Consider the following 11,917-nt stretch of genomic DNA (forward strand, 5'->3'; position numbering starts at 1 on the left):
TTCACAGCTGGGGTTCCTTTCTGCTGAGAAAGGCCATCGTAGTCTAACCGCAAAACACCGACCTATATTCTTTTCATCAATAAATCAAATCTAATTATCTCTCCTTATTTAATTCACATTCAGGGAATCTGTTGACTCTACTAGGTATGTAACACACAATAACTTAAACTTTATTATACTTGGTTGGTTGGTTAATAATGCAAATTTTCATGTCAGTTTTAAATTACTGTACATGAATAACTTGCACAGATTTACATATATCACTAGCCAATACAGTGTTACCTGGTGAAATATAGGGTCTACTAAAATAAACTGACTGAAACTGAATAACAATGTGTTATGAAAGCCAGTACTGACTATGTAGATTGTATATCAAGCCTCGTTTGCCACACATGAATGCAATAATACTTTTTTTGATAGTTAGTATACAGTATACAAATTAAACACACATATCTTTGAAATTTAGAAACATTCAGCAGCCATCTTTCATAAATCAGCCAACCTCTACCATTCAGTCAGGCAGATCTGGGTGAGATCTGCCTGTTTCTAATCTGTGATATCAGACCAACCTTATAGCTGTTTCCTTCTTCCGCATGCAGACCTAAACCTGAAATTCAAAAATTACCTTCAGTGTCACTTAGTCCTTCTACTGAAATACACATATTCACATCATATTTTGAAATTACACAAGTGTTGCCAGGTGAGTTCTTGAGGACACCTCAGCTATCTTTCACTCAGGTTTTTCTCAGTGGGTGAATGCCATAGGCATTCAACCTATTGTGTTCCTGTTTCCCTATATTTTTAATCTTCTTATTATTCTAGTTGCTCCGTTCTTTGTCCTTTGACTACTCCCACAGTTCTCAGGCTATTTTCACCATTCAAATTTTAAAAATTCTGCCATTTCTGTTCTTACCTGCTATATCTTTTGGTGTCGTTACTTTTGTATTTTTGAAAATATTAAGCTTTTTGTGCTGTTTTTGTGTCCCAATGACATGATTGGGACCAATTCGATCTGACTACTGACAGCATAATTTTATAAAGTACTATGATCACTTTCATGTTAACAGTATCTTCATAAACAACTGTGAACCATGGCCTTGTTGCCTTCCTATTCTATTTGCATTTATATTTTTATAGGAACATAAAAACTAAAACACTGGTGACTGAAGCATATATTGACCTTGAATTACCTGGTATTGCAGTTGCAGTCAAGGGTCGTACTATAACGCCCTGGATAGGATACTGCAGAGGAGAATTAGGCAAAGCAAAAAGTAGCTTGGATAGGATTGAATTAGTCCTGTTGAGGAGATGGAATTGGGAAAAATTACACAAAATAATTTTGAGTACTCAGTAACACACATACACACACACTTTAAATTATTTTATTACTGAACTGTGAGTCTAACAGTTCCCGGAAAGCTCCCACTCATACATCCATCTTCTACCTGGCTTTGTATTGCTGGAACTCTTTAGCTCGTCGCTGCATTAAATCCTCATACTGGTCTTGTGGGATGTGGTCTTTGAGGATTGTAGAGCCATCAGGACAAGTGCATGGACCAGGTAAACGGTGTTGTGTGGGCAAAGATGACTTATAACTTAGAGAACCTGAAGAGTGCCTGTAATATGGAAGTCCTGAAGAGTCACAATTCAACATCAACATTTAAATGAACTACTACAGTCAAGTATAAAAGAAAGTATATCCTTATTGTAACGTGCGGTGGAGATGAAGCCAGCCATGGAGGTGTGCAGGTGGATAGCGAATGAGCAATAGCTTCTGACTTTCCAAAAAGTACTCATTTATTTACAATATCAAAAATAAAAGTGCTACCTCTACCACACATTACTAAAGAGCACACTAGTCCGCGTACACACGGGAGCATCCATTACAGGAGGGGTGCGAAGAAGAAAAAAAAGGGGGTGACACCAGTCACCAGTCGTGAGCCGCCATGTGGTGATACACTGCATTACAATAGCAACTGTTACATTATGTAATGTGATCCTTATGGCAGCCTCAGCATGGCCATCCTTTTCATCATTGGATTCCTTCTCATCAGTCATTTCTTGGTCTAGATTGCATGGATTATATTCCGTGCCACCTTCAGATGCAGACAATTTCTCCTCTAATGCATCTCCACCATCAGTTTCCTGGCCTCTCTCCTCCTCACCAGTGTAGTGATCAAATAAGTAGTAAAGAGCCTCACTTAGGTTATATATCACCTTGTCATGGTGCTGACACCCAGTGACCTGTGAGCAAGGCCTCAAAAAAGCATTGTACACCAAATCTACGAGAAATGTTCAATGATACAATGATACTGCCAACAGAGGAGTCGTTCTCTTGGAAGTGAGGCTCTATTGGGCAAACATTTCCAGAGTAGTTGCTAGGGAATCCATTGTGTGTGTGTGTGTGTGTGTGTGTGTGTGTGTGTGTGTGTGTGTGTGTGTGTGTGTGTGTGTGTGTGTGTGTGTGTGTGTGTGTGTTTACGGCCATCTGAACTCAGTTATTTACACTAATTGTTGTCTCCACCATTCATTTCTAGTGATTGGTCATTATTGACCGGAAACAGTAAGTGTACAAATGTTGAATAAAATGAATTAGAGATCATTCACGAATCTCCCAGAACATTTCTAAACATATATGCAGTTCTCTCTACAATGATCGTGACAAAGACAGTATCAAAAAATACATCCATCCATTTGCTTCCGCTTATCCTTTTCAGGGTGGCAGGGGGCACTGGAACCTATCCCAGCTGTCATAGGGCAAGAGGCGGGGTACACCCTGGACAGGTCGCTGGTCTGTCACAGGGCTAACACAGAGGCACAGACAACTGTTTGCACTTACATTCACTCCCGCATTCACAACTATGGACAATTTAGATTGTTCAGTTAACCTATCCCCACAAACTGCATGTCTTTGGACTGTGGGAGGAAACCATAGGCATTCACCCGGGGAGAACCAACGCAAACACGGGGAGAACAAGCAAACTCCACACAGAAAGACCCCGGCCTGATGGTGGAATTGAACTCAGGACCCTCTTGCTGTGATTGAAACAGCACTAATCACTGTGCCACCGTGCTGCCCCCACTATCAAATAATCAATACATAATTGACGTGCAGACTATCAGGGTTTTACAAATCTTGTGCACTGGTCATTTTCAGCACAGCACTGTTTTAGCTACATCAGTTTATCCTTCTCACTCAGTTGCTTCAGTCTATTTGCCATGAAAAGAAAAATGTGTACCATACATATCATATTTTTATGTCCACACACACACACACACACACACACACACACACACACACACACACACACACACACACACACACACACACACACACACACACACCAGGATACAGGAATACTTTACCTTTGTTTGTTGTAGGCTAGCGCACTTGTCCCATTACACAAGTTCCCGAAATAGAATGCAAACATAATGATCAGCACGCCGACAACAGCAATCACAAAAGGCTTTGAGCTTGTACAGACAGACATCTGTTGATACACACAAACACACATTATAGTAGATTAATTAACAAAAGGCAAAATCTTTACCATCTAAATAGTTACATTTTGCAAATCAGTCATATAAAACATGTTATGTCTTGACTCACATCTTAGATATGATTGAACATGTATAAAATGAACAAATACTTTCTTTTTTTTTTTACATTTTTACATTTTTTTTTTACAATTATTTCCTTTGCCTCTGTAAAAAGTTCATCCTGCCTTTCATGTCTCTCAGTTGAAGCTCTGTGTGTTATTGCCAAAAAGTAATTTCCAGTACTTGCCAGTAATGTTTAAGCTGTTGTAAATGACTTGTCAACATTTAGATGTCTTTTATTTATTCGGGTGAACAGTCTCATTTACATTAGAAATGTGTTTTTGAAGAGTGAGCAGACCAAGGGGCCAGCAGAAATTGAAGAATAATATAGCAGTAGCATAACGATAGTGGGCAGAAAAGACCCAATTGAATAAAATTTAGACACAATATCATGGAATCAGACATGATATTGTCTGTTCGGCTGGAACGTTGTGGTAAATGCAGACTACAGATACTATGGCAGTGCCAGGATTGTGAGTGATTGCTGAAAATATTGAAATGTATTCACTCACTTTTTATTAATATTTGTAAATATGTGTACAAATGGTTGGGGTTTTTTTGTACTGTTTTTATCAATAAATCTCAGCAACATGTGTTTTGTGGACTTGGAGAAGGCATTCGACCGTGTCCCTCGGGGTGTCCTGTGGGAGGTGTTGCGGGAGTATGGGGTGTCTGGCCCATTGCTACGGGCCATTCGATCCCTATACAACCGTTGCAAGAGCTTGGTTCGCATTGCCGGCAATAAGTCGGACTCGTTCCCGGTGGGTGATGGGCTCCGCCAGGGCTGCCCTTTGTCTCCGGTTCTGTTCATAATTTTTATGGACAGAATTTCTAGGCGCAGCCAAGTGGCGGAGGGCTTTCGCTTTGGTGGCCTCAGAATCTCATCTCTGATTTTTGCAGATGATGTGGTTCTGTTGGTTTCATCGGGTGAGGGCCTCCAGCTCGCACTGGAACGGTTCGCAGCCGAGTGTGAAGCAGCGGGAATGAGGATCAGCACCTCCAAATCTGAGGCAATGGTTCTCAGCCGGAAAAGGGTGGAGTGCCCACTCCGGGTCGGGGATGAGTTCCTGCCCCAAGTGGAGGAGTTCAAGTATCTCGGGGTCTTGTTCACGAGTGACAGGAGAAGGGAGCCGGAGATCGACAGACGGATTGGGGCTGCAGCTGCAGTAATGCGGACGCTGCACCGGTCCGTCGTGATTGCTCTCCCCCCGCTTCAGGACACCTACACCAGGAGATGCCGGACTAGAGCAGCGCAGATACTGAAGGACCCGTCCCATCCAGGCAACAAACTGTTCCAACTTCTGCAATCTGGTAGAAGGTTCCGCATCTTCCGGGCAAGGACAGAGAGACTCAAGAGGAGCTTCTATCCCCAAGCCATCCGTGCCCTAAACACACACACCCGCCCTCTCACATCATCTATAATTGACTGAGACAGGACTCTCTTCCAGACACTCTAAACCAAGGCACAATGTACATTTCAATTCCTTTAATTTTAAATATGTTTATATTGTCTATCCTGTAAAATAGTCAGATGTCTATTCATATTAATGTACAGAATTCACCTGCTTGCTGCTACTACTGCACATTCACCCAGTGTATATACTATATATATATATATATATATATATATATATATATATATATATATATATATATTAGGGGTGCAACGATATTCGTATCGATATTGAACCGTTCGATACAGTGCTTTCGGTTCGGTACGCATATGTATCGAACAATACAACATTTGTAATTTATTTTATCAACTTTCCTTCTGACGATGCTGTCTGTGTTGAGCGCTCAGTGAATCTGCGTTCGACTACTCCGCCTAGGCTGCACTGTCGAGCGCAGATCCACTGAGCGCTCAACACAGACAGCATCGTCAGAAGGAAGAGCGCAGGGCAAGCTAGCAAGACAGAAGTTAAGCTCTCCTTGCAACATGGACCTCCCCCACTCTCATTCAGATCTGGCGTTTGGAATTATTTTGGTTTTCATGTGACGTATGACCCTGAAGGTAAGCGAGTCATGGACTAAAGTAAAACAGTATGTTGGATGTGCCATGCAATGCTCAATTACATGGGTGGGAACTAGTGTGTTAGCGCAGTTAGCTCGTTAACGTGTTGGCCGTGTTGTGGCGTTAAGGTCATTTCAACGAGATTAACCTGAAAGCACTAGTGGGAACACAACGAATATGACTGCACATTTACGCCGACATCATCCTAGTGCAAAGACAAAAACAACAAGCATGCTACTAACTTTAGCCGAGTCATTTAGACAGCTGTTAGCACATGATTCTCCTTATGCTGCTGAGAATATAGCCCAGAAGAAGCGGATAGTATAGCTTTTATTTTGGAAAGAGACATTTCTCTGTAATAAACTCTCTTTTCCAAAGATGAGTGATTCCTCAATCAGATACAGGGCTCGCAATATCGCTAGCCCGACGTCCTGGGGCTAGCGATTTTTTTCAGACGGGCTACCCTGCCCGTCGGGCTATTGTAGGAAGGAAAAATATATGTCAATGCTTTTGCATTCTTTCAGAAATGTAGCTGGGTAATTATGTCATTGGCATCGGTGAGCCACTGTCAATATGTGACATATTGAAATCGCGTTTGAATTTGCGCTTGTTTTTTTGCTTTCACTTTATAATCGTGCAACTGTGTATAGAGAGCGACAGCACTGATCTGTGAGTGATGATAATTTGTGCACCAATTCCTCTGACATCGTCTTATTAATCGTTAGCTTACTATGCAAACATGACAAGTGAAATCTCCGCAGCAAGCTTAAACATGTGAGAGGTTGATCGCACAGAGAATCGCTGAGCTTATGTGAGTCGGTGTGTAAAAGCAGCAGGATATATATTTTAGTTCTGCTGAGCCAAATAAGAGAGGTCAGGGTGAAGAAGTGACAGCCAAAGAAAAGCTTACCACAAAACGGAGAAGTTATGACAAATGAGACTATAAGGCAAAAAGAAAGTGCAGCTTTATGGTTTCATGGACAAAATAATTTCTGTGGCTGCAATATGACGAGCTAAATAACCAGGGCTGCACATAAGTGGTCCGCAGGTGCGCATTAGCTGTCAAAATAAAAAACGCGCACAAGGGTTAGGGTTAAATTTAAAAACTGTACTTTTGAGTTAAAATATATATTTATAATTTTAATAAATGACAAATTAAAAAGGCATGAACATTTTTTTTGTATCGAAAAAACATTGAACCGTGACACCAAAGTATCGAACCGAACCGAACCGTGAATTTTGTGTATCGTTGCACCCCTAATATATATATATATATATATATATATATATATATATATATATATATATATATATATAATGTTCTTCCTCTACACCCCCCCCCCCCCCCCCCCCCAATTTTTGCACATGTCGAGGAGCGTGTCAGGCCACATTTCACTGTGTGTTATACTTGTATAACTATGCATGTGACAAATAAAGAACCTTGAACCTTGAACCTTGAAGAGGGAGCTGAGTGTAAAAGCGAAGCTCTCAATTTACCGGTCGATCTACGTCCCTACCCTCACCTATGGCCACGAGCTGTGGGTAGTGACCGAAAGAACGAGATCGCGGATACAAGCGGCAGAAATGAGCTTCCTCCGAAGGGTGGCTGGCCTCTCCCTTAGAGATAGGGTGAGAAGTTCGGCCATCCGGGAGGGGCTCAGAGTAGAGCAGCTGCTGCTCCACATCGAAAGGAGCCAGCTGAGGTGGTTTGGGCATCTGACAAGGATGCCCCCTGAGCGCCTCCTGGGTGAGGTGTTCCAGGCATGTCCCACCGGGAGGAGGCCCCGGGGCAGACCCAGGACACGCTGGAGAGATTACATCTCTCGGCTGGCCTGGGAACGCCTTGGTATTCCCCCGGACAAGCTGGAGGAGGTGGCTGGGGAGAGGGAGGTCTGGGCCTCTTTGCTTAGGCTGCTGCCCCCGCGACCCGGCCCCGGACAAAGCGGATGAAGATGGATGGATGGATGGATGGATCATGGAATCATAAAGATACTTGCGACACAAGTTATTTCTTTATTTTATATGTAAGCCTTTTGTAAAGTCTATTATCTACAATCGGTTTACCAATATAAACAGATATATTACACATGAAAAAAAAACCCAGAAACACTGGAAAACACATTTTGACAGTTTATTGCCTGTATCTTTCAATACTATAAGTCCTTTTGGCTGCCAAGGGGCTCATGGGATTGGAAGAGATTAGTCCATTAGTCCAGGCAGTATGTCAGAATTAGCGCCATCTGCCTGTGTTCAGACAGACTGCAATTTTAAGGCGCAATTCATTTTTGCTTTGTCTGTTTGAAAATAAATAACTGCAATAATTTGAACTAAAAGAATGTTGTTTTTATCATTGCAAACTAGGTCTGCACAAGTAGGATCAAAATGATTATTTTGGAAAAATGTTGAGATCAGAATACTTAATTTACCATTGATTTTAGTAACATTAATGTTTTTTTATTATTATTTAACTGTTATGTAAACATAATACTGCTTTCACATCTTAATATTGCTACAAACATTGCTTAAAAACAGATAAACTGTTAAACAATAGAACAGTAGAGCTTAAAAACTTGTTTAAAGCATTTGTGAGTATGAGTATTCACAGCAGTGTCATCAATGTATCATTTATTTTGCATGAGTCACCTTGGCACAGGTAGTCTCACTGCAAGTTAGGTATGTGCCAGTCTTACCAAGTTTTACACGACGCTCAACCCAGACCTGTTTAAGAGTTCTTAATTTTATTATGCTTTTTACGAGGGAAACTGGTTGGTTTTTCAACCTCTTATATGTGGTTAGAGGACACACGCGTGCACACACACACACACACACACACACACACACACACACACACACACACACACACACCTGTAAGGCAGTTTTAAATAGGAGATTACAATGTAATCCTATATCTTCAGTGACTGAAAAAACAAGTATTTGCTAAAGAGGTGTACCTTTTTTTGTTCTTGTTAATACGTTTCTGTATGCACTCATAAGAAAACATATGGAGACCCACAGGCTTTAACCCTCTGACATCTTTTTAAAAATACTCTAAGAAATATATAAAATACTCCAAGTCTCCACAGATGAGGGAAACAATAATGATCAAAATAATTTACACACAACAAAAACTATTTACAGTTTTACTTTTTTCTGTGCTCAGAAAAAAAATGTGTGCCTTGACCCAAAACATTTAAAACACACCATGATATTAAGGTAAAAAAAAAAGAAGACTTTCATTGGCTGCATATTTAAAGACAGAGTGCAGTTACCTGGAGTAAGATTATTAATATGACATAACGATCCAGAAATTTAGTTTTAAGGTGAAACCTCAAGGGAGAGCCACTATCTCTTGCTTGCCTCAGTGATACAACGTTTTATGTGTAGAGTTGGTCAATCAGCATTTTCTGAAGCTTGTTTTGACCATGTTTACCTGCCTAAAAGCCTGAACACATGGGTTAAATAGCTGTCCAGCAGGTGTACCTAATAAAATATATAAATATAAAAGTATGGGCTTCTTTCCCTTTTTGTGGTAAAGGACTATTTACTTCAAAGACAAACTAACCAGTTTTCATTGTAGCCAACAGCTTTTTTTTGAGTCAGGCGTCAGTTGTTCCCCTGACAGTGTGACAGTAAAGCTAGTTTGACTAGATGGCTATGTGAAATTTACAGGTCTTGTGGTGCAACAGTAAACACGAAAGACTGGAATACTCAGCATGCACACTCAGAAATTAAAGTACAGAAATGTACCTATAGGGGTACAATGTCTTGTCACTGGGGTGGTACCCTCTAAGGTACCGTTCTGTACCCTAAACTGTGGGTACTGATTTGTACCCTTGTAATTTGTACCTTTTACACGTCAAACCTGTACTTTAAAGGGCAAAGTTGTACCCTTAGTATAAAGTACAAAAAAGAACCCTTAAAAGGAGTACAAAAATGTCTTTCTAAAGGTTCAGTCTCTACACACAGATTTCCTATATTTTTCCTCTCAAGATTTGAAAAATTGAAGATAAAGTCAAAAATACTTGTCACATTTATTACCTTCTTAAATACATTGCTTAAACAAAACTAATGAAAACCTACAGCGCCAGAATCAGAAAGTATCGGAAAATTTTAAATTACATTACTTATTTATGTAATTTCAAAGATATTGGGTTTTTATTCTTGTAGTATGACAAAAGTATAGAAAATAGCTCATTTCCTACCTCTTCTCCCTGCTGTTTATGGAGCCACAATAAGAAAAAGTGATGAGCGAGTGACGAAAAGCCGTTCTTGAAAAACTTGAACAACTTGAATATAATTGTTGAAAAGTTTGCACACTATGAAAGGTGCGGTGTTCTTCTTTTCAGGTAACTGGTGTCACAGAGGACAATATAGTGTTACGATGAGGTACGATAAGGAGGCGGAACCACTGAGCAAGGTTAAAAACAGCAGAAAAAAAGCTCAACCAACTGTTCTGATACATCCACACAGCTCCATGCTTTACCGACAGAAAAAACCCAAACAACAAAACCAAAGTCTGAATAATATGTCATTTACCTTTTCTTGTATTTTTAGATAATTTGTGGATTTTGGTCCTTGTGTAGCAGTATGTAGTATGTGCATGCACCAAGAATAGCAGTACAAATAAGCAGATATTTCTCTCTCAAAACATTTAGGTAGATAAAGGTAGTTTCCAGCATAACCAGTTTTCATTGTAGCCAACAGCTTTTTTTTTGTTTTGAGTCAGGCGTCAGTTGTTCCCCTGACAGTGTGACAGTGAAGCTAGTTTGACTAGATGGCTATGTGAAATTTACAGGTCTTGTGGTGCAACAGTAAACACGAAAGACTGGAATGCTCAGCATATAGGTAATGTCAATATTGTTTGTGTAAGAAAAAGGAGAAGCTGTCATGGTCCTGGGTCGTTGACCCAGGGTTTTGTGTTTATTCTGATTTGTATTAGTTTGGGGTTGAACCTGAAGTTGATGTATATTCAGCCCTACCTGTGTCTGTCCTTGGTGCTCTGTTCATGTCTCCGTGTTGTGTTGCAAATCAGTCTGTGTTTCCTGCTTTACTTTGAAGGCTCGTGTTATAGATTTCCTGTTTTGTTCTGAAAGTCTGTTTCTGTTGTCATTGTGTTCAGCTTGTCTCCTCCAGTCCTCATGTGTATTACGTTCAGCTGTTCTTCCCTGCTGTGTGTGATTACCTGATTACCTTGTGTGTATATTTAGTGGGTGTCGGTCTGTGTTCGTTGTCGGCTCGTCTGTGTTTCTTGGTATCCTGTTCCTTAGTCTGCGTCTCTCTGCTCCGCTCTCCGTTTTGTAGATTTCAGGTTTGCTCTTTAGTTTCTCCCAGTTTAGGTTTGTCATTACTCATGCTTCATTGCCTGTTTTTGCCACTGCCACCGTGTAAATAAACTTCACTCGTATCATCAGTTTGCTGCATTTTGGGTCCTCCTTTTCCTCCACTCCACACGGCTCACTCCGCCAGCCGTGACAGTACGAGCCGACCAACATGGACCCAGCAGCATCCGCGCCGTCCCAGGAGTTTCGGGAGGAAGTGATCGACACAGTTTCCAGGTTGGTCAACCTGTGGCTCGAGCATGAGGAGGAAGAGCTTCACCACGCTGTAGAAGCCAGGCTACAGCAGCTCATCTCTGCTCACTCCTGGCTGCTGGACTCTCTTCACCCGCTCGCACAGGACTTCATACTCAACGAACTGCACCTCCACCCTCCAGCCGCTACCGCTTCCCAACCCAGCCCGGCGGTGAAGATTTTTCCCGGCCCGCCGGAGGTTTCGCCCGGCCCGCCGGAGGTTTCGCCCGGCCCGCCGGAGGTTTCGCCCGGCCCGCCGGAGGTTTCGCCCGGCCCGCCGGAGGTTTCGCCCGGGAGGAAGCGATGATCGCGCCGTCGGCACGTCGCCCCACAGCCGGAGATTAGGACTTCGGAACTGCCGGCTGTGGTGAGTGAAAAAGACACTCCGTCTGTTGTGACAGCTCGTGTGACTGTTTATTCCGGGGCTGTGTTTGTTGAGCCAGCTGCCCAGCCGGTAGCTCGGTTAGCTGCCCTGCAGCCGCTACCTCAGTTAGCCACTCAACCGTCACCTCCATTACAGTCACAGCCAGACCTATAAGACACTTGGTTACAATCCATGGCTCAGTCAATAGCTCAGTTGGCAAGAGACTCATCAGCCTTATCATCACCTATTCAGCCATCATCTTCACCAACTCCTCCTGCACAACAAGTTAAGTCCATCCAACCCAGAAAGAACTATTTTTCACCTGTTCATGTCAAGCAGAGAGACACACCACATACTGTAGTAGTCAGTCCG

At 41.9% G+C, this 11,917-nt stretch overlaps 1 protein-coding gene across 2 annotated transcripts in view; it reads right to left on the reverse strand.

Annotated features, from left to right (window-relative positions):
- The window catches only part of LOC113017257 (beta-1,4 N-acetylgalactosaminyltransferase 2-like), a 28,197-nt gene extending 18,029 nt beyond the window's left edge, over window positions 1-10,168 (reverse strand). The window contains exons 1-5 of one of the 2 annotated variants that reach the window (XM_026160413.1): window positions 10,148-10,168; window positions 3,367-3,491; window positions 1,446-1,616; window positions 1,191-1,297; window positions 570-607 (exon numbers count right to left, since the gene is read on the reverse strand). In XM_026160413.1, coding sequence (XP_026016198.1) covers window positions 570-607; window positions 1,191-1,297; window positions 1,446-1,616; window positions 3,367-3,491 — 441 coding nt within the window. In that variant the 5' untranslated portion in view covers window positions 10,148-10,168. Of the gene's footprint in view, window positions 1-569; window positions 608-1,190; window positions 1,298-1,445; window positions 1,617-3,366; window positions 3,492-9,813; window positions 9,939-10,147 lie in introns of those variants that run through there. The other variant, XM_026160412.1, reaches the window with a different exon arrangement.
- Window positions 10,169-11,917: the final 1,749 nt, after the last annotated feature.

The sequence above is a fragment of the Astatotilapia calliptera genome, unplaced genomic scaffold (genome assembly GCF_900246225.1).
Source record: "Astatotilapia calliptera unplaced genomic scaffold, fAstCal1.2 U_scaffold_1, whole genome shotgun sequence".
Taxonomy (NCBI): domain Eukaryota; kingdom Metazoa; phylum Chordata; class Actinopteri; order Cichliformes; family Cichlidae; genus Astatotilapia; species Astatotilapia calliptera.